The sequence below is a fragment of the Colobus angolensis genome, unplaced genomic scaffold, assembly GCF_000951035.1.
Source record: "Colobus angolensis palliatus isolate OR3802 unplaced genomic scaffold, Cang.pa_1.0 Scaffold378, whole genome shotgun sequence".
In the NCBI taxonomy this organism is placed as follows: domain Eukaryota; kingdom Metazoa; phylum Chordata; class Mammalia; order Primates; family Cercopithecidae; genus Colobus; species Colobus angolensis.
In genome coordinates, this window is record NW_012117132.1 from 1,197,028 (window position 1) to 1,223,995 (window position 26,968).

A 26,968-nucleotide genomic window follows, 5' to 3' on the forward strand; every position below is an offset into this window, starting at 1 on the left:
AGGAGGCAGAGCTTGCAGTGAACCAAGATCGTGTCACTGCACTCCAGCCTGGGCGACAGAGCGAGACTCCGTCTCAAAAAACAAAAAAGAAAATCTACCATTTGCCATCTGGATGATCAGAGTATTTCCAAATAGAATTTAAGTCAATACCACACAAATTCTAATTCCCTAGAGGCAGCAGTTTTAATTTTGACAGTCTCTAGAAGCAATAACATTTGGTAGTTTCTGAGTAAATTTTAGACTCTCAAGGGTTTAGTTTTAGCAGTTTAATAAAATGTGAATTTCGTCTGCTAAGAAGTGAACTTCGTGGTAAGACTTGGCGAGTCTGAGGTCTGTGGCATTCCCCCTTTGACCTTCAGTGGGCCATACTCATTCCCTCGTTCTTTCTGGGCATATTTGCTGCCCAGATTCTGCAGTAAGAAGAGAGTTGCTGCCTTGGGGTGATTATTAGGTGAATACTCATATCTGTGGTTGGGAGGGACATGGTAGGAACCACCAAAATTGAGCCTTTAAGGGAACTGCCACCATGTAGTTGTTAACTGTACAGGATTTCCCCCCGCAACGGTCCCCTTCCTAAGAGGCTGCTCTACAAAGCCAGGCTTGGACTCTAAGAACTCAGAGGTGGACCACTGGAGGCCCTGCACGCCTTCCCCTGTCACGTGCTGCCCCTGGCAGCTTGGTGCTTCTTGCCACAGGCCTACCTGGGTCCTCTACTCAGCAGTGAACAGCCGAGGAAGGTAGTGGACGTCGAACCTGGCCTGCTGGCCCTACCATGGCATGGTGATGAAGGCATGAACTTTGGTTCACTTAGCCTGTCCTGGCACCAGCCACCCCCTACTCACAAGTTATTTCCTCTGAGAAGCCACCTGAAGAGATTCAGAGGCCAGATGGAGAGACTTCAGAGGCTGCCGCAGCCTCTTCCTGTCTCTTGGTAGGCAGAGAGGCCTGTGAAGGATCAAACTGGTAACGCCTCTGGCCTTTGTCAGGCTCTCCTCACAGCACATTGCCCCAGAGCCCCTTCCCCGCTGCGGAGTGAGTCAGCATGGGGTTCAGGAGTCAAAGAGTGCTTACCAGGCCTAGTCCCTTCAAAAACTCCGGACTCAACCGTAAGAGTGTTTTCAATATTTTATTAACAGATGAGCTGGCAAGAGGACAAGTGATCTAGTAATATCACCCCACCCTCATGAGCAGCCACCACAAGCCCACCATGGTGGGGGATGTCCAACATGCTCTGCTGGCCCCGTTCCCAGCTGATCCCCCAAGTCTTGGCGCCAGTTTAGTCACCCTTCAACTGCTTGGGAGGCAGGAAGAAACTTCCCCTCTTCACGAGGTAAGGGAGACAAAAGCAGCCATTTGGATGCCAGGGCCACAAAGGCAAGCCATGCCCTGTTTCTTTGCGGGGACAGAATCAATTCTTCCCGAGGCCAGACACTGTAGCCCACGGTACTCAGCCTTCCAGAGGAGGGTAGCCTAGCAGAGAAGCCCTGAGTGGAAGCAGCAGTTTGAAGGCATCGTCATTCTTCTTAGACCAGCTAAGAGCTAAGAGGGCATTCTCTGATCTTCGCCAGCAGACAGTGAGACTCCAGGATTAAAATTAAAAGCTTGTGGTGCGTCCTTTCCTTGACACTAACTTTCCACAAAATCTTGGAGGAGTCAAATCCCACACTGCATATATACCCCAGTGTCTCCAGCTGTGAAATGGGACCAGTAATCAATACATGGGAAAGTGCTGAGAAGGAAGAAGATATTTCAGGTATAATACTTATCCATCAAACACCTTTTATTCAAGAAGCTTGGCACCAACTTTATGCCACATCCTCAACTCTTCAATGAAAACAGCAGTGACCAACTCGCTCCCGTTGGTCCCTATGGCAGGCGTTGGAATGAGCTGAGGCTGGCCTCCTCTGTTCGGGTCACAGCTTTATTCCTCCAGCTTCAGATAAAAATAATTATAATAGGCAATAAAGTCTCTTCACAGTGTATTTACTGTAAATACAACAGCTCACAAGACACATTCTTTTTCTGCAGAATTGTAGCGGGTACTTAGGGAGTTTGCCAACCAGACCTTCTGCACAGGAAGCTGGCTTGCATCATGGAGGCAGTGGACTCCTGATAGTCTCACCTCCGCAGGCCCCTTTAAGACACTGACACAAGCGACTGCCCGGAGTGGCATTCGTGCTGAGGTTCTGGGGCATAAACCCCATGCACAGGAAAGCATCCTCTCAGAAACAGATAATCCGCTTCTCGTCTTCATAGACTTTGGCCTCCTCTGGTTTTATCAGGTTCCCATTTAGGCTGTTGAAAAGGAGGAAGACAAAAGTACACAGATAAAATGTTAAGGACTCTGGCACACTCCTTCCCAAGGTGTGTTCATAGCACACACTCGTGCATCACACAACCCTGAAATTAAGGAACATACCCTTTTCAGATAGTTCCTTCATATGAGCATGGATCCTCTCCAGCTGCCATCCCTTTGTTCACTGAGTCTCACTAAGGTCACCTGTAGCCTCCATAAGCCTTAATTTAATGACATTTTCCAGGTCTTGGCTTTCTTGGCCCTCACAGGATTTTGGCTGTCCTAACCTCTCCTCTCCCTCCTTCTTGAAGCACTCCCTCCCCTTGGCTTGGTTATATGCCCTAATTTTTCTCCCGCATCTGAGCACTCTACCTCCGTTTCCTTTCCTATATTCTCCTCCATGTGACCTCGACATCTGAGATTTCCTCCAGGCTTGGGGCTAAGCCCTTTTCCCCAGCTGATCTCATCAACGCCACAGCCTTGTTCATCTGTCAGTGGAGGCAGTTACCTGCGTGGCATCCTCACTTGGACCTCTCCCCCGCACCTCAAAGTAGCCACACGTCCTAGGGTCCCCTGGCTTAGTGAATGGACCACTCTCATCCCACTGTGCAGGTTAGTAACCTGGGGGTCAACCTGGACACCTTCCTTCTCATCCCCATGTTCCTTATATCACAAAGTTCTGTCCTAATTCCTAAGCATCTAGAATGCCTCCCTGGAACCTCTCTATATCTTCAGCCGACTGTCTTGGTCTGAGCACCCATCATCTCTTCCCTGGATCAATACAATGTCCTACTGATAGGCCATTTCCACGTATTCTGGCCTTTTCCAGTCCAGTTTCCTAGAAGAGCCAAGAATTGGTCTTTTTGCAATGCAGATCTGATCACATTCCTCTCCTGCTTCAAACTGTTCACCAACTTTCCATCACTTTTAGGATAAAGACCAAAACGCGCATCATGACCCACAGATCTTTTATGGTCCAGTCCCTGTCTATCTCTTCAGCCTCCTGTAGTCCCCCTTCCACACTGTCCGAACCCCAGGGCACAGCAGCTTCTGGCAGTTCTTCACACTCCCTCCTGCCCTAGACCCTTTGCACATGCTGTTCCCTACTCACCTCAGCTGTCTAGCTCCTATTCATCCTTCATGGCTTACTGTAAGTGCTGCTTCCTCAGAGAGGCCTTCCCTGCAACCTCATCTAAATCAGGTTCCCTCTTGGCCTTCCCTTTGTGATAGCACCCATCACCGTTGTAATTAAATAATTACGCAAATGATTTTCTTTTTCTTGAATGTGCATCTCGCTTTCTAGACAGTGAACCCATGAAGCCATGTTGTTCACCACTGGATTTTTGGTGCTAGCACAGTCCCTGATGCTCAAGTATTTCATTATTCAAGAAATAAATGAAGACACGGTGCTGGTCCCTAGGACCGGAGCAATGACCTTGACCCAGGCCCCACCCTCCCAGAGCCACAGTCTGGAGGTAGCCTCACAGAAAGCTGTTATACTGGAGTGGGATGCATTTCTACAATTTACAGTGTTCATTGTCCACCTCTAATTTCTGTTCTTAAAGGCAGAACTCACCAGGGGACTTCAGACTTCCAAGTTATTTTCCGAAAGGAATGAGGTAGAAATAAGTGTCAGTACAGATAACAAGTCCAAGGAGAAGACTCACTCTGTAAGTGCTGGCTCCAAGCAGAGCTGCTCCCTGAACCTGGCTCCCCGGCCAGCTTGACCACAGCCCTGTGGCCTGGTGTGGCAGTCCCTGGCAGGGCCAACAAAGCCACGGCCTTCTCAGAGCCCAGTTCCATGAAGTCACACACACAGGAGCATGCTCTGGAGGCTCCCAGAACAAGCCAGGGACCTAAGTGAAGACACTCCCAAGACCAGCATCCAGGCCACCTGTCCTACCCTCTCTGAATTGATGGCCAGTTCCCCTCTCCACCCTGACACAAGTGTCGGCCTTGAAGCTGAAGGCTCCTGGCCCTACTCAAATGGTTCCTTGTATAGGAATGGTGGCCCTCAAAGAGGGACGCAATGCAGATTTTGAAACTTGACAGAATTCAAAGCAACTGTAGGTCTTTACGACCCACCTGACCAGCTGCAGAGAAAAATGGAAGCCAACTGCTCTGCAAACTGTTCTGTAGTCTGGCAGTCTCCTTCCTCTCCCGCTCTGCCTGCTGTCCTCAAAACATAAGAATCAGCAAAAATGGAGTGACCTGAGGGCAAAGACCCATGCAAACAGTTCCAGTGCCCTCCAGTGCTTCCCAGGCTGCTGGGCAGGCTGGGCCTCGCAGGCACACAGGCCATGGTGTCTGGTTGGATCTGGGCTCTGTTCTCTGTGATGGTGTTTTTCTTTTTTTCTTTCTTGTTTGTTTTTTTGAGACAAAAAAACACCCAGGCTGGACTGCAGTGGCATGATCCTGGCTCACTGCAGCCTTGACCTCCCCAAGCATCCATCCTCCCACACCAGCTTCCTCAGTAGCTGGGACCACAGGCGCAGAGCACCATGTCGGGCTAATTTTTGTAGTGACAGGGTTTTGCATGGTGCCCAGGCTGGTCTCAAACTCCTGTGCTCAAGAGATCTGCCCATTTTGGCCTCTCAAAGCGCTGGTATCACAGGCATGAGCCACCACGCCTAGCCAACAGTGTTTTTCAAAAAAAAAAAAACAAACAAAAAACCTTTTGTCTACAACCCCAAATAAGAATTACATTTTACATTGTGAACCAATGCTTATGCAAACACACACCCACTCACATGCAAGCATGAACTAAGATGAATGAAATACTTCCGCACCATGCACACTGCATCCTGATATTCTGTTCTGTTCTGCTTTCTTTTTAAATATTGTTGGTTGCAACTCACCAAACTGATCTGATTTTATGACAAGTTCCAAACAAGTTCTAAAGCAAAGTTTAAAAAACATTGTCTGAGGAGCCTATGTTGGCCAAGGAGCCGTTTTTTGTTTTTTGTTTTTAATTGGCTATGAAATTCTCCGCAGTCATGAAAGGAGGACATAGTTAATGAGGAATGGGCACCTAAGCTGAGGGTTTAGGTCCATGGTGAGACTGCCCCTCGGAGCTTAGAGAAGCCACAGTGGGCTCAGGAGCTCCTGTGTTCTTACCAGAAACTGACTCTGCCTTCTGCCAGTCTCCACGTGGGTTGAAGCTTCACATTGGGAAGGGCTGTCTCAGGCTCTGAGGTTCAAAACAAGTTTCCAGAGCATTTACGAGTCTGGATTGAGGTATCCTGGGCCCTCCATGCTCAGGTTGGGTCAGCCAGCACTTTGACACATTAACTGCCGCATCTCCAGCCCCTAACACAGTGCCTGGCGTGAAGCAGGTGCACAAGCATGGAGACCGTTGTTTCTATTGGACACACCACGCATGCGCTACAGGATTGACTTGGTTTGGCTGTGTCCCCAACCAAAGCTCACCTTGAATTATAATAATCCCCATGTGTCAAGGACAGGCCAGGTGGAGATAACTGAATCATGGGGGCAGTTTCCCACATACTGTTCTCATGGTAGTGAATAAGTTTCATGAGATCTGATGGTTTTATAAAGTAGAGTTCCCCTGCACAAGCTCTCTTGCCCACTGCCATGTAAGATGTGACTTTGCTCTTCATTCGCTTTTTGCCATGGGATGGTAAGGCCTCTTCAGCTATGTAGAACTGTGAGTCAATTAATCCTCTCACTTTTATAAATGACCCAGTCTCGGGTATGTCTTAATAGCAGCATGAGAACAGAGTAATACAAGACCCCTCTCCCAGCATCCACCTCACCCAGGCAATTAAGTTGCTAAGGAAGCTGCTGAGTGGGAAGTGTCTGTGCCTTATGGGAGGCAAGAAAGAAGTGGCATGGCACTCAATGTCACAGTAAAGCAAACTTTTTTTCTTCTTTTAGCATAAGGAAGTTCTCAAAGCAGAAAAAAGAAGTAGACAAAGAGCATGAGTCGGTTCAAGTCAGCCTGGAAATGTCTCACGGAGCTCAGAAAAGGGGAAGAACGAGCTCCAAACTCCTGGCCAACACATCCATCTCTCAATCGCTGAGTCCCAGGGGGATTTACTTCCACTAGGAAATCATTTCATTGGCCACTTCCCCCCTCCCACCCAATGAAGGTAGATGGGGCCAGGGGCCCAGGGCAGGAGAGCACAGACTATGGAATCAGGCATTCTGGGCTGAATTCTAGCTCTTGTGGTGACCTTGGGCAACTTTATTTCACTGGTCTGGGCCTCTGTCTACATCTGTAAAACAGAGGTAATACCACCACTGTGCAGGGTTGCTGGAGGAATAAACAGAAACCACGCTGCTTCGTGCCCTGCACATAGTCAGTGGTGGTGAGTAAACAGTCACTGGTGTTATTACTGTGACAAACGCTGGGATCTTACCAAATCTCTGTTATGCCAGTGTTGTTCTGTAACGCATCTGCCAGCTGGGCAGTCCCCTTAGCTGTGATCTGATTCTGGATAAGCCTGAAAGAAGAACATACCTTGTATAAAATCCATAATACTGGATCAAATTTGACCCCTTCATGAGGGAGTTGTAAGGGTGTGTTGGGATAAGAGACAAGTTGGTCAGGGGAAGAACCGAGTCCATGTGACTCTGTAGCTGGCTAAAAGTGTCTAGATCAGATCCACTAGAGTAAAGGATAGCTTGACATTTTTTAAATTTTCTGTTTGTTTTTATAGTGAACATAATGTAATACATGAACAGATGTGTGTGTTTGCAGTTTTCATTGCAGAGGTGCATAATCAAAATATATGGGGCCGGGTGCGGTGGCTCACGCCTGTAATCCCAGCACTTTGGGTGGCCAACGTGGGTGGATGACGAGGTCAGGAAATCGATACCATCCTGGCCCACCTGTCTCTATTAAAAATACAAAAAAATTAGCTGGGCATGGTGGCACGTGCCTGTAGTCCCAGCTACTCGGGAGGCTGAGGCAGGAGAATTGCTTGAACCGGGAGGTGGAGGTTGCAGTGAGCCAAGATCGCGCCAATGCACTCCAGGTGACAGAGTGAGACTCCGTTCCAATATGTATATATATTTTGGAGACCACCAATCTGAACAACAAATTCTAAGAAACACATCGTGGGAACAGGAAGTCTGACGTCTCCTTCCAGGTAGCAAGGGAAAGCAAGGCAGGTTTTAAAGTTAAGAGGCTACCAACATGCAAGAGGGAGCGGGGAGAAACAGTTATGCTGCCATGAAATAGTTCTCATGAACAGTTCTCATGGGGCTCAATGGAAAAGCTTTAATAATGGGGCCTCTGAGAATGCACCCCATTGTTCTGGGTAGCAGTGATTCAAATGAAACAAAGGTTTCAGCAATCGCTAGGAAGCCGGGCCTCTCCTGAAATGCTCCCCTGGGCAGCTATGCTTCCAACCCAACCAGGAAATAAATGCATCAAGAGGCTGCGGCGTCTCCACTTCATCACAGAGTCATTCCCCGCTCCTGGCTGTTTGTAGAATAGGCTCCTGCTAAACCTGACCCCTAGAAATCCTGGCACTAACCCAAGAAGGAAGCCCTTACCAGGAAGACGAGGGCCCTATGCTATCGTGAGTAAAGAGGACTCCCTCGAGAGAGGCAGTATCGCAGAGCAGCTGCAGCTACTCTTACACCCTCCCTCCTCACTTTTCAGCTACAGAACCTTGAAGAAATAAACGTATCTGTCTGTGCCTCAGTTGTGTCATCTGTAAAATGAGAATAACTGTAAGAGTGCCCCCCATCTACTGGGTGTGTGAGATTTCAAGAGGAGGGTGTGTATTAGGCACAGTGTCCAGGGGAAGGGAGCTCTTGTCACTCTTACTGCCCAAGCACACGGGACCACTGGTGGCTGGGCTGTAGCCAGGACCTGGTATTCCCAGCCATACCCCACAAGGGCTAGGACCCCTGGGTTCAGTGGCAGAGGTGATGACCTTCCCTTTCAAAAGGGACAAAAATAGAACCAGGAAGTGGGCACCGAGTTCTGTATTCAGTAACACTCTGCTGTTTTCCACTCACCACAGGCAGGAAAAGCAGCCTCCAACCAAGACTTGGCAGGAGGCCAGGAAGGAGAGCACCTAATGCCCCTAAAAAGCCTGCAGTGTCCAGGCACATCCACCGACTCGGGCTGCCTTCACTAGGGCCAGTGCAGTTTGGGAATGCACAAAGCAGCCGAGACCATCTTTTTGGCCCTGTCCTAGCTCTGCTCTCCCTAGAGAGGCTGGCCTGCACTTAGGGAATGGGATCAAATAATTTTGCAAGCTAAAAAGCAAAGAAAAACCAATATGTAGCAGAGTCTAGTCTTTTTGCAGAAATTGACAAGGTGAGTCTGAATTCATAAGAAATGCAAAGAACCTGGAATGGTCTAAACAATCTTGAGAAAGAAGAACAAAGTAGAACTCATACCTCCTGATTTCAAAATGTACTACAAAGCTACAGCAGTGGTCCTGGCATAGGAGAGACATATAAATCAATGGACCAGAACAGAGAATTCAGAAATAAACCCATACATCTATGGTCAATTGATTTTTGACAAGGGTGTCAGGGCCATTCAATAGGAAAAGATAATCTGTTCAACACGTGGTGCTGCCGGGACAGCTGGATATCCACGTGCAAGAGAATGAGGCTAACCCTCACTTTACACTATACACAAAAATCAATTCAAAATGGATTGCAGACCTATATGTGAGGGGAAACAATTATAACACTGAACAGAAAACTTGTGTGGAGATCTTTGCGATCTTGGATTAGGTGATCACTTCTTAGATAAGACACTGAAAGCACAAGCAACCAAAGAAAAAAAATAGATAAATTGGACTTCATCAAAATTAAAAACTATTGGCAGGGTGCAGTGGCTTTTCACCTATAATCCCAGCACTTTGGGAGGCTGAGGCAGGCGGATCACCTGAGGTCAGGAGTTCGAGACCAGCCTGGGCCTAAATGGTGAAACCCCATCTCTACTAAAAATACAAAATGAGACAGGCGTGGTGGCTCATGCCTCTAATCCCAACTACTCAGGAGGCTGAGGCAGAAGAATCGCTTGAACCCAGGAGGTGGAGGTTGCAGAGAGCTGAGATTGTGCCACTGCATTCCAGCCTGGGTGACAAGAGCAAGACTCCATCTCAAAAAAAAAAACAAAAAACAAAAGTGAAAAACTTTTGTCCTTCAAAGGTCACTATCAAGAAAGAGGAAAAACTCCACAGAAAGAAAGAAAATACTTGCAAAACCTGTCTCTAGTAAAGGTCTAGCACCCAGAATATATAGAGAAACCCTATAACTCAGCAATAAAAAGACAAACCCAATTTTAAAATAGGCAAAGGATATGCAGACATTTCTCCAAAGAAGCAATACAGATGCCCAGTAAGCACATAAAAAGACATTCAACATTGTTGTCATCAGGGAAATGCAAATCAAAACCACAATATTACTTCACACCCACTAGTATAACTAGATTTTAAAAGATGGACAATAACAAGTGTTGGTGAGGATGTGGGGAAATTGGAGCCCACATACATTGCTGGTGAGAATGTGAAATAGTATATCCACTTTAGAAAACAGTTTGGTGGTTCCTCAAAAAGTTATGGAATTGCCGTATGACCCAGAAATTCTGTTTCCAGGTATATTCCCAAAAGAGATGAAAACATATGTTCACCCAAAAGCATGAACAGGAGTGTTCACAGTAGCATTATGCATAATAGTCAAAAAGTAGAAACAACCCAAATGTCCCATCAACTGATTAATAAACTGCAAAATTTCCTTAGAGTGAATTATCATTTAGCCATAAAAAGGAATGAAACATGCTAGAACACAGAGACAAAAGGTCACATATTGCTTGATTCCATTTATGTGAAATGCCCCGAGTAGGCAAATCCATAGAGACAGAAAGCGGATTAGTGGTTGCCAGGGTCTGGGAAGGAGAAAGATAGGGAGTGACTGCTTAATGGATACAGGGGCTTTTTGGAGTGGGGAGGGGAAGTAAAAATGTTCTAGAATTAGGTCGTGATGGTTGCACTAAAAACCTCTGAATTGTATACTTTAAGAGAGTGAATTTTACAGTATGTAAATTTTATCTCAAAAAATACTTTTGAAAAGCAACACAGTCTGAAATTCTAAGGCTCTCTGAGTTACCATAAATGCTTTAACGTCCGGTTGACTTTCAACATTTCTGCCAAACTCTCTGCCACTTCATCGTCGAGTTCATTTTGGGTCAGCCTAGGGAAAAAAAAAAAGGAAGTATTTACTCAAGACAGCCTACTTGGCAGACATTGTTCTAGAGTTCACAGGAGCAGGAACCCAGCCCAAGGCTCTCCAGCTACACACACGATCACCCTGAGAACCCAGAAAACAGCCAGGCTCCAAGCCCAGCCTGTCAGCTGCACGGAAGGTCAATGGGACTCATTTCTAATGCAAATCCTGTACCCAGGCTCCTATTTCTTAGCCCGGCTACCTGTAGAGGAGCCCACCTTCCCTCCCCACTTTTGCTGAGCCCTCAGATTTCATGGAAGATGGGGGCCCACAGAAAATAAAGATGGGGGCCCACTGCCTGCTTCTCAGGTCTCCTCTAGTCCCAGGGTCCCTTGAACACCACTGACAGTGTGTTATTCCAAGTCAGTTTGAAGACCTGAAACAGCCTGCACATTAAAATGTGTTCAGTGCTTTGCTCTTAGTTAACTTGTGAGGGACCCAAGTTAAGTGACTAACAGTTCAGGAAGCCTCTCAATGGCCCTTAGAACCAGAAGTGGTCTGGATAAAGCACCAAAGCTCCTCAGTGTAAATAGGAGGACGAAAGAATCATTAGGAAGAATAGAACAGAAAGAACATTTTTAAAAAATCATTCCTTGAAGGGCAGTTTGGATGTGCCTGTCCAAATTTTAAATGTGTTTCATTTAAAGACAATTAGACTTCCAGAAATTTACCCTACAGTGTGCAAGGATATACACACAAAGCTTTACACATTGCCGCATGCATTGTAGTATTATCCTAATGTAAAATCTGAACAAATTTAAATCAGAAACAACTGATGAAATACATTGTGACATCTATTCAATGGATGATGTGCAGCTAGTAGGGAGAATGAGGTAGAATGAAGAGGGAGAAGAACACAGCATTGACACCTGCTCCGGACTCAGCCTGGGCAGGTTTGTATCACCCACGAGCAGGGTGACCTTGGGCAAGGGGCTTAAGTTCTTTGGGTCTGAGTTTTCTCCCTGGTGAATGTTAATAGCATAGATCGTATAGAGTGATTGTGAGGCTGAGTTAACACAGGGAAAAAGTGTAGAATAACACCCGGCATGTAGTCAGCACTTGAGGGCTTCTAGGTGTTGACATTACTGCTATCCATGTGATTTCGCTCTCTACGGGGCACCTGGCCATGTCTGGAGGCATTTTTGATCCTCACCACTGGGAGGTACAGGGCAGAGACACTGCTAAACCTCCTACACAGGACAGCTCTACTGTAACAAAGAATCACTTGGACCAAAATGTCAACAGCATCAAGACTGAGAAACCCTAAAGGAGACATGTAAAATATGTGTGATCCATGGTCATGATATTTTTAGAGCCACTGGTTGAATGCTATTCTATTCTGCATATCTTTGAACATACATACAACAAAAGGCTAGAAAGGAAAGGTTATTTTGGAAAACACGAAGGGAGGTACTTTCACTTCCTCCTTTAGTGTCTTCCATTTTTTCCAAAAACCATATATTACTTTTCAAAATGTTAAATGATTTTTTGAGGGGAAAGAATTTAAAATGCACTTACTGGCCAGCAGGCCTAGTGTCAAAACTCTCTCCTAAAGATGACATTGTCATTATTCTCAGTAATTTAGCAAGATCAGATGAGCACTGGGCTCTGAGTAGATGACAGGAAGGGGTGTAATACAGCTCCCTCACCTAACCTGTAAGGAATTTTTTGCTTCCCTTTTTGTTTTTTTTGTTTTTTTTTTTTTTGTAGATAGAGGGTCTTGCTATATTGCCCAGGCTGGTCTCGAACTCTTGGCCTCAAGCAATCCTCCCACCGCAGCCTCCCAAAGTGCTGAGATTACAGGCATTTGAGTCACTGCACCCAGCCACCTGCATGGAATTTATGATACAGAGATGTAAATAAAATTCAAATAAAGCAAAATAAAACATTAAGTGACCATAACAAAGGGAACAGCAACAAAAAGCACCCTCAGGAGGGCACATCCACTTAGTAAGTGCCCTGGAGTGCAGAGAGGGGGCGAGGACTGTGGGCTTCAGGCGAGCTAGATGGAGCACAAAGGCCAAACCCCAATGTGAAGGCCTGGGGAAGGAGGAGGCTGCCTGCGGGGAGGCAGGTGAAGAGGAAGAAGGGAGAAAATTTTGAGCCAAGTGCATGGAAGTTGGCCTCTGCCAAGCACATCTGAAGGTATCTGAGGTTACCTGGATAGCTTGCGTGGCCAGCCTTCTGGTTCTCCTGGGGCCTAGAAGGCCAAGGCCTCAGACCCAGGCTCCTGGAGCCCACTTCCCCCTCCTGTACCTGTTTATGCTTGTGGAAGTGGCTATTTTCTTCTCTAGGAGGAAATTAAGTTATCAACTTAACTGAAAGGCCTAGGGCCTTTCCAATTGGGAGACATCTTTTCTGTTAAGATTCCAGGCCATCTGCAGCCCCTGGGATAATTCCTAAGACCCAAACCCTCCAAAATGACTCTGTGCCAGGTACAGTGGCTCACACCTGCAATTCCAGGGCTTTGAGAGGCCAGGGCGGGAGAACTGCTTGAGCCCAGGAGTTCAAGACCAGTCTGGGTTACAGGAAAATCCCATCTCTACAAAAAATTTTAAAATTAGCTGGGCATGGTGGTGCGTGCCTATAGTCTCAGCTACTCAGGAGGCCGAAGCGGGAGGTTTGAATGAGCCTGGGAGGTCGAGGCTGCAGTGAGCCGAGATTGCGCCACTGCACTCAAGCCTGGACGACAAAGTGAGACCCTATCTCAGAAAAACAAATAAACAAATGAAAGGACTTGAGGTATTACCACAGTATTTCTAGAGACGTGTTCTGCTGCAGGGCCCTTGCAAGGCTCTTTCCTCCTTCTGTGGAGACGCCATTGGATGCAAGACTAGGAAGGAACATGCTTGGGGTGAATTATTAGAGACACATCTACATTCAATCTTAGCTTCAACATCAGAACAGCTGGGAAGCCTCTGCCTGGCCGTGGCCCCAGCCCAGACTCACTCGGGGCAGGATGCAGAAGTACTCAGCTGAAGCAGCAGTGCCCAGGCGTTGCTGCCCCAGAGCCCACACAGAGAGCACAAGGGGAGGCTGGACGAAAAACGGGCCATCAGCACAGCCTGCTCACACAACAGTGGGCTGGGATCGGTGCTTCAGGTTTCTGCACAGGGGCAGGAGGCTGGAGAGGCCTGGCAAGCTGTGCTTCTAAAGGCTGGCCCCATCAAGGGACCCCATCTGCGAGACCTGGTGAAGTCTCTTCTGCTACTGACCCCACCTTCTTGGACTCTTTTTCAGTAGTAGGAAGGACAGCAGCAGAGCCTTGGACATACCAAGGCCTCAAGATTTGGCCAGCAGCCTAAGTGGGGGCTGGGTAGAAGCATCCCTGTTTATACAGAGGAAGAGTCCCTCTTTTCTAGCATCATCCTGAGGACAAGGAAGGGGCAGGAATCTGCTGGCCAGCATCTTATTAAGTTTTATCTGCACTTAGGAAACCCTCCCTCTACTAGCAAGGGGCATGCAGGGATGGCTGAGGGACTGGAAATGTCCTCTGTCTTGATGGGGGTGATGGTTGGCTGGTGTGGGACACATGCAGAATTCACTGAGCTGAATAAATACTTCAGGTGATTCCTAAAGGATCTAGAACCAGAAATACCATTTGACCCAGCAATCCCATTACTGGGTATATACCCAAAGGAGTATACATCATTCTTCTCTAAGGACACATGCACACGTATGTTTATTGCAGCACTATTTACATAGAAAAGACTTGGAACCAACCCAAATGCCCTTCAATGATAGACTGGATAAAGAAAATGTGGCACATATACATCATGGAAGTATTCCATTGCAGTCATAAGAAAAAAAAAAAAAGAATGAGATCATGTCCTTTGCTGGGACATGGATGAAGCTGGAAGCCATCATCCTCAGCAAACTAACACAGGAACAAAAAACCAAACACGCATGTTCTCACTCATAAGTGGGAGTTGAACAATGAGAACACATGGACACAGGGAGGGGAACATCACACACCCGGGCCTGTCGGGGGGTGGGGGGCTAGGGGAGGGGGAGCATTAGGACAAATACCTAATGCACGCAGAGCTTAAAACCTAGATGACAGGTTGATAGGTCCAACAAATCACCATGGCACACGTTTGCCTATGTAACAAACCTGCACATCCTCTACATGTATCCCGGAACTTAAAGTTACAAAAAAAAAAAGAATGTGCTTTACTAGATGGCCTCTTATGCATCAAAAAAAGGTTTGACAAGAGTAAGGAAAATCACACATGCAAATCCCTCTTCTATTAGGAGCACCAATCACCCTTCCCCAGCAAACCCAGAGCAGCTAGGAGGGACCAGGTTGGCCCCTGGAGACGGCAGGGCCACAGTTACCTCAGGGCGGTCAAGCTGGGGTGGTCCCGCAGAGCCTCTGCGAAGGCTTTTGCTCCTTCATCCCCAACTTGATTGCCCCACATCCTGAGGGAGAAGACAAGATAGTGAATGTTAGCTCCCCCAAAAACAGCCACACTCACCCCTCCTTTTATGCCAATGGCCACAGCTCAGTTCCTCCTCAACAGACAGATGTTTGTGCCCAGTCCCTGGATCTGTGGCCTGGACACTAATTCCTCACGCTGGCCTCTGAGTGGGCTGCTCTGGATTTCAAATTCAAGGAGTGATGCAAGACTGAAGAGCAGGGGAAGCCTTGTGAACAGAGGCCATTGGCAAGTGGCACAGTTAGAGACCGAGCCTCACCACGAGCTTCGGAGAGCTGTCAGCCTGGGAGCCTGAACTCATGAGACGAAGCACCTGCATGTCTCCTGTGGAGCACAGAGGTCCGCAGAGTCCTGGAGGGAAGGCCGTGTGCCGGTGCTGGGTTCCCAGCAACTGCTCAACTCTGGGCAGGGTCAGAGACATTCCTGAAGACATGGTCTTCCAGGAGACATAGAGCAGGAAGTACCTTCAGAAACCCTATCAGTAATGTTCCTGTCACATAAAGAGGACGTTACCCAACTAAGCTCTGCGGCTGTGGCCATCTTGGTGGAGAGCTGCGGCAATAAAGCTATATTCTCTCCCCTACAGCAGATCCGGAGAGGCCCTGGCTAAAACAGTCTGCATGGTAAGATGGTGGTCTCCTGATCTGGCTCTGCCATCTGCTACCTGTGCGAACTTCAGGAAATTATGTAGTCTCTTGGACCTCAGTCTCTCGTCTATAAAATGGAGATAATTAGAGCATTCCCTCGTGGAGCTGTTGTGAGGATTCACTGAGTTAACAGATGCAAAGCACTTAGAACAGTGTGTGGTTCGCACAAAGTGTTGGTTGTTCCCAATAGGATCCGCATGCACTGTTGACACACAACAAAGCAAGTTCGTGTGGCCCACTCACAACACAATGGCGGCTGCCTCAGCAACACGTTCGCACCAAGCAAACTACCTGCTTACACCATTCCAGGAATGGCCTGCTGGAACCCAGAATACGCGTTTTCAGTGTTTTGCTTAAATATATGTATTTACTATACAACTGAATGGCATCACATTTTTAATAAAGTAGAAAGCTACTCAAGGCATGAGATGAAGTGAAAAAGGAAGGATAAAACTCTGTACATACAGTCTGACCCCTGCTATATTTTTTTAAAGTGGTACAAAGAGAGGAAGAAAGAGAAAGTGAGAGAGCTTAACTGAGCTTAAATGTTAACAAGAATTATTTTCTGAGAAGATCATTTGTATTATTTTTCATCATTTCCGAATAAAATTACCTGTGTTCCTTTTATAATCCAATAAAAATTATAATGATACAAAAAGCTTTAAAAAGCCTCAAGAATCAAAACCACAATGAGACACTACCTCACACTCATTAGGATGGGTACTGTCAAAAAGAGAAAATAGCAAGTGTTGTCAAGGATGTGGAGAAACTGGAATGCACTGTTGGTGGGAACGTAAAATGGTGCTGCTGCTGTGGAAAACAGTATGATGATTCTTCAAAAAATTAAAAATTACCATGGGATCCAGCAATCCCACTGCTGGATATGTACCCTAAAGAATTGAAAGCAGTCCCTTGAAGAGATATTTGTATGCCCATGTGCACAGCAGCATTAGTCACAATAGCCAAAGCATAGAAGCAAGCCAGTGTCTGTTCTTGGATGAACGAGTAAACAAAATGTGGCATAGCCACGCAATGGAGTATTACTCAGCCTTAAAAAAGAAGGAAATCCTGGCCGGGCATGGTGTTCATGCCTATAATCCCGACACTTCAGGAGACCAAGGTGGGTGGATCATTTGAGGTCAGGAGTTTGAGACCAGCCTGGCCAATGTGGTGAAACCCTGTCTCTACTAAAAATATAAAAATTAGCTGGGCCGGGCGCGGTGGCTCAAGCCTGTAATCCCAGCACTTTGGGAGGCCAAGACGGGCGGATCACGAGGTCAGGAGATCGAGACTATCCTGGCTAACGCGGTGAAACCCCGTCTCTACTTAAAAAAAAAACTACAAAAAAAAAAAAAATTAGCTGGGATCGGTGGCGGGTGCTTGTAATCCCAGCTACTCATGTGGCTGAGGCGGGAGAATTGCTTGAACCCAGAAGGTAGAGGTTGCAGTGAGCCGAGATCATGCCACTGCACTCCAGCCCGGGCAGCAGAGTGAGACTCTATCAAAAAAAAAAAAAAAAAAGGAAATCCTGTCCCATGCTTCAGCGTGGATGAACCTTGAGGACATGATGCTAGTGAAATCAGCCATCCCCAAAAGGCAAATACTGTATGATTCCACTTACATGAGGAAAAGTAGTCAAAACCATAGAGAAAGTAAGTAGAAGGGTGGCTGCAAGGGGCAGGGGAGAGGGGACCAGGGAGTTATTGCTTAATGGGCACGGTTTCAGTTTTGCAGCATGGTGAAAGCTCTCCACTGTCTCTCCCCGACAGCGAACCCCAACGGTCCTTCTGGTATACTGATGTATGAAAAGAACAGCAGGGGCCCACATACACACACAGCAGGTTATACCACATACTTCCGCCCCCTTGTACTCACCCAACGTCAGAGATTGATTTGCTGTTCTTCACAGCCAGGGCGAGACACTTCCCTCCTTCACTCGTTATTTTGTTTTTTCCCAGTCTGCAGAGAAAGTCACGCACAGTCAGCCTCCAGCTATGCAGGGGCTCCAACGTGGGCCACTCTCCTCCCCAGCACAGAGCCCCTTCCAGCCCCATCTTGGGAACTGTGCACTTTCTTCTGGGATCCACAAGAGCCATGCCCTGGGCCTCCTGTCAGGGAGAGACCTGAAGCCCTGAGGACAGTCAGTTAGGGTTCCTCTCCAGGAGATGGCCCACAGTCTCTGCAAAAGCTCAGGGACCTGAGCCCTCCCTGGGGTCCTCTTAAGTGACCTCAGCAGCATCACTGACTTCCCTTGGGAGACCTGAGAGGTCCCACTTTGACTGCCAAGGGTTAAGGTATGTGGCCACTGTCAGGGCAGGACCAGAGGCTCCAAGCCTGGCACACTGTCACCCCCTGGGCAGGGCACATCTGCAGCAGGGCAAGGGCCCAAGCTCTTGCCACCAGACAGAAAACTCCCTTGGGGCAAAAAGACCACCAGAAAGGGTGAGAGTTAGTCCTTTCTTCGGGCTAGTAGTTACTGAAATCAAAATGCCAACCTTTCCCCCTACCAACGACAGGTGGCTCTTCCAGAATCCAAGCCTCACGGATCACACAGAGGTATCCTTATTTGACCAGCATGGCCCTGGGACTAGTGGGAGGCTTTAGGATGAAAGCTCTTTATCATGACATGTAATCTTTGAACAACAGAAGGGGGTGACCAAGAGAAGATACTAAGGAACCTGGTCCCTACCCCACTTACTTAAGGTGTGTGAGGCCTTTGCATTCATCCAGGATTTTGGTGACGTACCTGGCTCCAACATCGGTGATCTGGTTGTTGTATAAACTTCAAGAGAAAGCACAGCCATGAGACTTTCTGGCTCCTGATGTCATTTTAATAGCCCCTATTTTTTGAAGCACGTGCTGTCTACTGATTTCCAGTCTGGGTTGAAAGGGGAACACACAGGCACCAGAGTTCAGGGCTCTGGGGTCTCACAGCCCAGGTTCAATCCAGCTCCACTACTTTCCCCAGCTTTATGGCCTGAGACAAGTCACCTCACCTCTCTGTGCCTCAGTTTCTCCATCTGTAATACAGCGGTAATGACGATAGCACCCTTGCAGGGTGGTTCTGAGGATCTTAGGACATAACGCAAAGCCCTAGTGCATGAGTGCTCAGTGACTGGCAGGTGGTGGGTACTTACAACTAAGATTACATTCAGCATCTTGAGAAGAAAAGATTCTGAACATTGAAACTTCTGGATGTCTACCTTTCAGCCATCTCACCACTCAATGCCAGTTCAATAATACAGCAGATGGAAGTTGAAAGGCAGCTAAGTTCAGGCTTCCAGGGTTCCACAGCCACACAGAGCCCTGGAGCCAAGTGTGGCCTGGGGTCGTTTGCATCCATGTCCTCATTCACATTGAAGGCCACTGAGGCCCCAGGAAACTGAACAACTGCCCCAGCTTGCAGAGCCACCAGTGGTGCGGGGCTGGCCTGCAATCCCTTGTCTCAGGCTCCAAAACCTCAAAGGCTCTGAACGCCCAGAGTTTCTCACAATTCTTTTGGCAACTGATGTGGAGCTATTTATAGTCTCTCTTACCACACTTGGTTTCACTGTTTCATCCATTCTGCGAGAGAAATATGAGTGTTTGAAAATGGGGCACTGCCGTAGACCCCTGTGGCCACATCATGCCGTAGCATGCACTCAGAATCCCCTTTCGGGTCTTGCCCCAAAGACTCTGGATGAGGGATTCTGGACCCAAAATAGTCCAGACTAATATGTAAACAGGATTCTAACATTTATTAAACATATCCCCTTATATTCTCTTTGCATCCCCCAATAACCAGTTGTAAACCTTCTTGCCTATACTGGGATCCCAATTTTATAGGTTAGGAGGCTGAGGCTCAGCAAGACTTCATGACTGGCCAAGCCACAAAGAGAACCCAGGACTCTCAACTCCTGGGCCAGTGCTCTCCCCAGCCCTGGCCCATCCATGCGGATCATCCAGAGACCCATAGGAACGTGAATTCCCTGCAGCTCTGTATTATTACTAGGTAGTTGGCCCAGTGTTCTGGAGAAAGACATACCCCAAATATGTCACAATTTTGTATTTGGTCAGCTCTTCGCTTAGCACCTTTACCCCACTGTCAGTGATCTGGTTTACGCTGAGTCTGAAACAAACAGCAAAAAAATTATGAGTCAGGGCAGGCACTCATTATGAAGGATCATTAATCTTACAAAGATCCAGAAACCTTCAGGCCCTGGAGTTTTCCCCAGTATAGACGGCCCTGGAGAATGGCTGCAGCAATCAGCCAAATAGCCCCTTACAAAGCCTGGCCAATGTGGGGCCGCCAGACCCGTCCTGCACCAGCCCATGGGTGAGGCTGCAGCACAGCCCCTGGCTCCTCACATGACCATGAGGGACACAGGGAGGACACGTGAAGCCAGCCACCTCTGACATCCACCCTTTGTGTGTGGCCTATGTGTCAGCCAGACCCTGTACCTGGTTCTCGTATGGTGGAGGGCATGGGTTTGGAAACATCAGGGGCTGCTTTTAGTGGTTGTGACTGGAGGAGGGAGTGCCCTGTCATCTTGCGGGCAGGGCCAGTGATGTTAGGTGTCCTGCAAAATGCTGGACAGGTCTCACAAGAACTGTTGCACCCAAAATGCCAACAGCCTCCCCCCATCCAGAAACACATGGGCTAACCCTGACTTGTCACTGGAAAAGGCTATGGGTCCATTTGTCAAAGGAGACTGCTCATGTCATTCCGTAAAGTGTCGGACAGCAAATATTTTAGGCTCTGTGGGCCATGTGGTCTCTGTCGCAACTACTCAACTGTGTAGTGTGAAGCAGCCAGTAAGTAAATAAATGGGTATGGCTGTGTTCCAACAAACCTTTACTTACAAACACAAGCCATGGGCCCAGTTAGACCCACAAGCTGACCTTGATAACAAGTAAAATGCTGAACAATTAAAAGCTTGATTTTTAGGCCACATCAAAGTGATCAAGTCAGACACTCTGGACCCTTCCCCTCAGAGTCCCCAGCTTGGGCTGGGAAATAGTGTGCATGTACACGGCATGGCCAGCCCAAGATAGCACAGGCTACTGGACATTCCCAATATCTATACTTTCTTAGCAGTAGATTCCCCCATCTTTTAGCTGGGCCCATCTGATTCAGTTCTGCCCATACTATTAAGTACTGAAATCGAAGCAGCAGTATAATGAGTAATAGTCAAGAAGTGTTCTTAAAACTTGGAGGCATGCCCTCGATCTTTGCCCTTCCTTCTTACTGATAGCCAGAGTGTCGACTAGATGGCTGGAGTTTGAGCAGCCCTCTTGGGCCAAGATGCGAAAGCCAGGTAGTGAGGATAGCAGAGCAGCAAGGCGGAGAGCCTGGGCTCCGGAGGGTCATGAAGATTCCATACCAGTCCTGAACTACCTACCTCTAGACTTTTACATGAGAGAAATAAGCTTGTAAGTCACCAAGATTTGGGGTTTTCTCTCTCAGCTAAAATTAATCCTAACTGATGCAGCTAGAGAGCTGAGCGTGCTTCCCGTGGTTACCCATACCCTCTGCTTTCCTACAAGCTGCTTTTTCTTTCACTGGTGTGAAGGAAAGCTTCACCTGGGGACAGTAGGAAGGGCAGGGCCACCACACTGGTGTGGAGTTTCCCATTTAAAAGATGGACAGAGGGGCCGGGCGTGGCGGCTCATGCCTGTAACCACAGCACTTTGGGAGGCCGAGGCGGGCGGATCACCTGAGGTCAGAATTTCGAGACCAGTCTGGCCAACAACGGGAAATCCATCCCACTAAAAATACAAAAACCTTAGCCAGACATGGTGGCGTGTGCCTGTAATCCCAGCTACTCGGGAGGCTGAGGCAAGAGAATTGTTTGAACCCAGGAGGCGGAGGTTGCAGTGAGCTGAGATTGCACCACTGTACTCCAGCCTGGGCAACAGAGCAGGACTCTATCTGGGGCGGGGGAAAAAAAAAGATGGACAGAGGGTAGCACTGAGTGTGAGACTGCCTAGGGCTACAGAGGGAGAGTCACTGGCTGAGAGTACAGAGAACAGACTGCAGGTTTTCTAATTCCCAGGCTAGGGCAGCCTTCGGCCCCCTGCACCACATGTCCCCATGCAATTTACACTCTGACACTGGTGTGACAGGCACTGGGAGTCAGTTCTAAATCCCTACTGCTCTTCAGAAATGCATGAGTCAAGTAATGGCGAATTTAACCCCCTGTAGAAATTTACAAGGTTTATTTTACACAGGAAATGCTAATAGAAGAAAACAGACTGGCCTCTGTTTCCCCTAAACTATGGAACAGGGAAACCACCACGAGTTAGCATTTTAACTGAGATCTCTAGCAGTGCGAAGGGCTGCTGGCTTTGATCACAGAAAGTCACGAATGCCAACTGGCACAAGGTCTGCTTTCGCTGCAGTAATAAAAGCTCCCATATTCCAGAAACTTTTTGAGGGCTATCTCGGAGCCTTACATTAATCTTAAAAGGAAGGTTCTTTATGCATTCTGGCACTACCATGTCTGAGCTGTGTGACCTAAAGCAAGCTATTAACTTCTCTGTGCCTCCACTTCCTCATCTGGCAAAATAGAGACAATTACAGTACCTAAGTTACAGGGTTGTAAAGAGCACTCCAATAGGTGACATTTGTAATGCACTTCACCCATTCTCAATTAACGTTGGTCCTTGTGGCCATAACTGACAGGATTATGAGCATCTTCTTTTTCCAGATGAGGGCAGGGAGGCTCTGAGAGTTAAGCACTTTCTTCGAGGGCACCCAGCTGTGGCTGATCCAGGTCCACCTGCCCCGAAGCTTTGCACCTTGCCCTCCGCCCCGCTGACAGAGAAAAGGTCTGGACATTCCAAGGCCCATGGTCATGAGTCCTACAGGATCCTGGTCCATGATGCCAATCCTGGTGCCCCCTGAGCCTGGCCCACCCAGCCCACCTGCTGCTCCCCTTGCCTGGCGGCCTCACCTGATAACAGTGAGGCGGCTGAAGCAGGGCCGCAGCTCCCGCACGCCGTAGTCATTGAGATTGTTGTTGTCCAGGTCTAGGGCCAGCCGCTTGCGGAAGTGATGCAGGACGAAGGACAGGGCGCTGCAGTCGGCGGAGCAGGCGTTGCAGTAGGTCAGCTTGAGGTAGTTGGCGCAGATGCCCCTGGCCGCCAGCTGCCCCACCTTCTGGCTCTGTGTCTCATAGATGCAGCGCAGCATCCAGATGAACGTGGGCATGGCCTGCACCTGGTTGAAGCTTTCGACCTGAACTCGGGGCAGGCTCTTCAGGTAGCCCCGCAGGCTGGAAAACAGGTGTGCCCACAGGGCCTTGCGCTTCCTCCTCAGGGCCGCCGCGGGCACCAGGTGCCGCAAGAGCTTCTGTTTGGCTTTGGACAACAGCCCGCACAGGAAGAGGTTGGTGAACTGGAAGTGATCCTTGTTCTTGAAGAGGTCTTCCCGCGATGGGCTGCTGCCCCGCAGGCACTGGAACGGGAGGAAGGGAGGATAGCAGGATGCGGCCGCTGTCCCCCCAGGGGGCATCCACTCCTGGAAGAACCTGAGCAGCTCCCGAGTGCCCACCCTGTCGTCCAGCACGAGGAAAAAGGCTGTAAAGAAGGCCTGGAGGGTGAGATGGAAAAACTCATAGGACTGCTGGTCACCCCCGGGGCCCAGCTCCGGCAAAACCCGCAGGAAGCCCAGCTGCATGTCTCCCTCCTGCAGACCGGAGGCCTGCACCTCCTCCTGGGTGAAGACAAAGAGGCTCCTCTCCATGCCCCGGTGGGCCACCTGCCCCAGCGAGCACAGAGTGTCCCGGCCGGCGCGGAGGGTCTCCACCGGGCTGCGTGTGTTCCGCTGCACCAGGCTGCTGGGCTGCATCCTGTTCAGGTGGACCTCAGTGACCAGCAGGAAGACGTCCGTCAGGGTCATCATGCAGTTGGGCAGCTGTGGTGAGCCTTCCAAGGCGGCACGGAAGTGCTGGAAGCACCGGAAGATGATCCAGCAGAAGAGGGGCACAGAGCACAGGCTGCAGAGGTTGGGGTTGGCCTCCAGCTGGCTCAGCAGGTAGTCCTGCAGAGCCCGCTCGGGGAACATCTTCCTGGCATAGGCGCGCAGGTGGCTGGGGGAGAAGCCCCGGAGAAGCACCTTCTTCCGCAGGAACTGGCGCGGAACCTCGATGCCTGTGCGGGCCGTGAGCAGCTTGCTAGCCCCCTTGAGCAGCTTCCCGCTGAGCAGATTGGCCAGCAGGACCAGGGGGTGGGCAGGCTCCCAGGGGCAGGAGCTGTCAGGCACGCGGCTCAGGTCCAAGTCCGAGTGCAGCTCGTCCAGGCCGTCAAAGGTGAAGAGGGCCACATGGGGGAAGCGCAGCAGAAAGGCGAACACCTCCTCAGGGTCCTGCTCAGGGTAGCAGTAGTGCTTGAAGAGCAAGTCCTGCAGACACAGCCTGTCACTTTCCCTGAAGCAGCTGAACATGCGGCAGCGAAAGTGAAAGAAGAATTTGACCCCTGCGTCTAGCCGGCCGGTGGCCCAGAGGCTCTGCAGCCTCTGCAGCAGCATGGACTTGCCCACCCCAGCATCGCCCAAGACGAAGATGGTCTCGCCCTGCTCATTGAGGATGCCGGTGGTGTGGTCCAGGAGGCAGGCCAGGCTGTCCAGGCTGCCTAGGTTCTCATTGCTGAAGCTGACCAGCTCCATGATGGTGTCCATGTAGATCTCCTCCAGCAGCAGCTCCTCCTTCTGGGCATAGCACAGCATGAACTTGGAGTCACGGCCCAGGTGGTGTCGCAGCTGCTGGGTGTACCTGCTCACTGGAGGGCACGGCAGCAGAGTGAGAAGGAGAGAGGCAGAAACAGCATCAAACAGGGAGATCTCAAAGAGGAGAGGCGAGTGCATAAACAAATTTCACAACCTGGACCCTGAGGCCAGCGCAGCCACTCCTTAGATGCAGACCTGGGGAGCGTCACAGAGCCAGCATTCCTGACCCTGAGGGCCCTGGGCTTCCACCTCTCTGCTTGACCTCAGATTTAGCCAGAGAGAAGGTGACAGACTTCAACTGGGATCAGTGTCTGAGACAGGCCACCCTTATTCCTCTGCATGGTGTCATCATTGAACTGCAGTTAAACGCTGAAGCCCCTCGCACTTGAGGGCCAGGTCAGATGGCCATTCTGGCCCTCCTCCACCAACGCCGCTTTTTTGTTGTTAGAGATAGGGTCCTGCTCTGTCACTCAGGCTAGGGTGCAGTGGCCCAGTCATAGCTTACTGCAGTCTCAAACTCCCAGGCTCAAGCAATCCTCCCACCTCAGCCTCCCAAGTAGCCGGGACCACAGGCATATGCCACCATGCCCAACTAATTTTTGTGTTTTTTTGTAGAGATGGGGTCTCACCATGTTGCCCAGCCTGGTCACAAACTCCTGGGCTCAAGCGATCCGCCCGCCTCGGCCTCCCAAAGTGTTAGGGAGTGTTATATATTCGTCAATAATTTTTAGTAAATTTACAAAGTTGTGCAAATCTCACCACAGTCCAGTTCTAGAACATCACCATTTTCCCAGATTTCTGGGGCCTATTTGCAGCCAATCCCTGGGCCATAGGCAACTACTGATATGCTTTGTCTATAGATTTACCTTTTCTGGGCCTTTCATATAAACAGAATCATACAATATGTAGTCTTCTGTGTGTGGCTGCTTGTAGAGTGAATTACGCTTTAAAAGCTAATAAAGTAGCTGGCTAATGGAACCAACAGAGAAGTCTTTCAAAAGAATGATTCCTCATGGGAATATTTTCCTTTTATTTTTTCATGGGGGAAGGAAACAAGGGGAGGTAGGAAGGAGCAGACAGAGTCAGAAGCTGGCAGTGGCTGGCAGGCACCTGCAGGGACCGTGGAAGCCGGAGCCTAGCCCTGACACTCTGCTGGCTGGCCTTGTTTCCCCTAAGCACACACCTGTCTTGTGCTTCTGTTTCCAATGACATATTGGATTCTTTAAAAGGCAGGATTTGGGTCCTTGGTGCTGGTATGTTACCAACAGCTGTCTCAAAGTGGAGAGTTCAAAAGCAGAGAAAGAAGACTCCTGCCCCAGAGCAGATCCTGGCCCCAATGATATGTTCACATGTGCCTTGGACTGCTGCTGTTCTGACTGCCATTTGCAAGGGCACATTTGTGAGATTGCTGACTGGTGGTCTCTTCCAGCAGACTTGAAGCTCCCTGAGGGCAGGAACCCTATCTGTGTTTGCTCACCACTGTCTCCCTGACATTCAGCACAGGGTAGGGTCTTGGCATGTGGTGGGTACAGCAAAAAATACTTATTGAACGAATCAATTAACTAATGGGGTCTCCCATGGTGCTTTGGAAATAAGGACTGGCACCCAAGGGTGACAGAATACCTTGCTTAGAATCAAAACTGGCAAGGCTTTTTAATTTTTCCTTTCCTTTTTCAGAGACAGGGTCTCACTCTGTCACCCAGGCTGGAGTGTAGGGGCACAATCACAGCTTGCTGCAGCCTCAGACTCCTGGGCTCAAGCAGTCCTCTTGCCTCAGCCTCCCGAGTAGCTGGAACTACAGGTGTGTGCTACCACGTCCAGCTAAAGATTTTTTTTAAAGAAAAAAAAATACAACCTTGAATTTGTGCAACCATTAAAATGTCTACATATGTCAGAATAGGAAGAAAGCGAGCGGTTAGAACAGAGGCCATTCCCACACTTCCACAGGCCCTTCTATAAACCAGACCATCGAGGTGTGGGCCGTTCAATAGCAGCCACCTGGGCTGCACTTGGGTGACAGGGTTCAGCTGTTCCTTTCTAAAATCAAAATAGCACCTGGGCCTGCTTCCTGAGGTGGCACTCAGGGCTGGCCCAGCCATTACCAAACCCCAGGGCCCTGCTTGCACTGGTGCCTGCGGTCTCGCTGGGGCTGACTCCTACCTGGGTCAGTGTTGACCACGACTTTGCTCTGAATGAGCAGGGAAGGGGAGAAGCCGATCTCCAGCAGCCAAGGCTTGAGGTCCACATAAGCATCTGTGAGTTGCTGGAGCAAGTAGAGGAAGAACTCGGATATCTCTTCGCCCTTGCTCTGTACCAGGTCCAGAATTTTGCGGACCTGGAGGCAACACAAGCATTAGGGCATGGGCTGGCGTGAGGCATCCTCCTACCGTAAGGACCCTCAGGCAGGCTCGGGGCAGGGCTCTGAGTTCTTACTACAGCTGGTAGCTATGCCATCCCCCCAGCTGCTGTGACAGTCAACATGTTGGAGCCCTAAAATCTGTAAAATGACCTCCTGAGCAAGAAATAAAACCACCCAGCTCTAAGGAACCAGGAGGCTTCCATGAGTCGAAAAATAAAAAGGACAGACAAGTAGCTATGGAATTCTCTCTCTTCCTCCTTTTCCCTCTTTTTTTTTTTTTTTTTTTTTTTTTTTTTTTTG

General features: G+C 49.0%; 1 protein-coding gene across 2 annotated transcripts in view; it reads right to left on the reverse strand.

Moving 5' to 3' along the window:
* Nucleotides 1-1,107: 1,107 nt before the first annotated feature.
* NOD1 (nucleotide-binding oligomerization domain containing 1) overlaps nt 1,108-26,968 on the reverse strand; it is a 48,556-nt gene continuing 22,695 nt past the window's right edge. For both annotated transcript variants that reach the window (XM_011953939.1, XM_011953940.1), the window contains 10 exons: nt 26,470-26,644; nt 22,538-24,362; nt 19,627-19,710; nt 18,301-18,384; nt 17,478-17,561; nt 14,855-14,938; nt 13,266-13,349; nt 10,400-10,483; nt 6,679-6,762; nt 1,108-2,295 (listed from right to left, as the gene is read on the reverse strand). In XM_011953939.1, the coding sequence (XP_011809329.1) occupies nt 2,223-2,295; nt 6,679-6,762; nt 10,400-10,483; nt 13,266-13,349; nt 14,855-14,938; nt 17,478-17,561; nt 18,301-18,384; nt 19,627-19,710; nt 22,538-24,362; nt 26,470-26,644 (2,661 nt within the window). In that variant the 3' untranslated portion in view covers nt 1,108-2,222. The remainder of the gene's footprint in view (nt 2,296-6,678; nt 6,763-10,399; nt 10,484-13,265; nt 13,350-14,854; nt 14,939-17,477; nt 17,562-18,300; nt 18,385-19,626; nt 19,711-22,537; nt 24,363-26,469; nt 26,645-26,968) is intronic.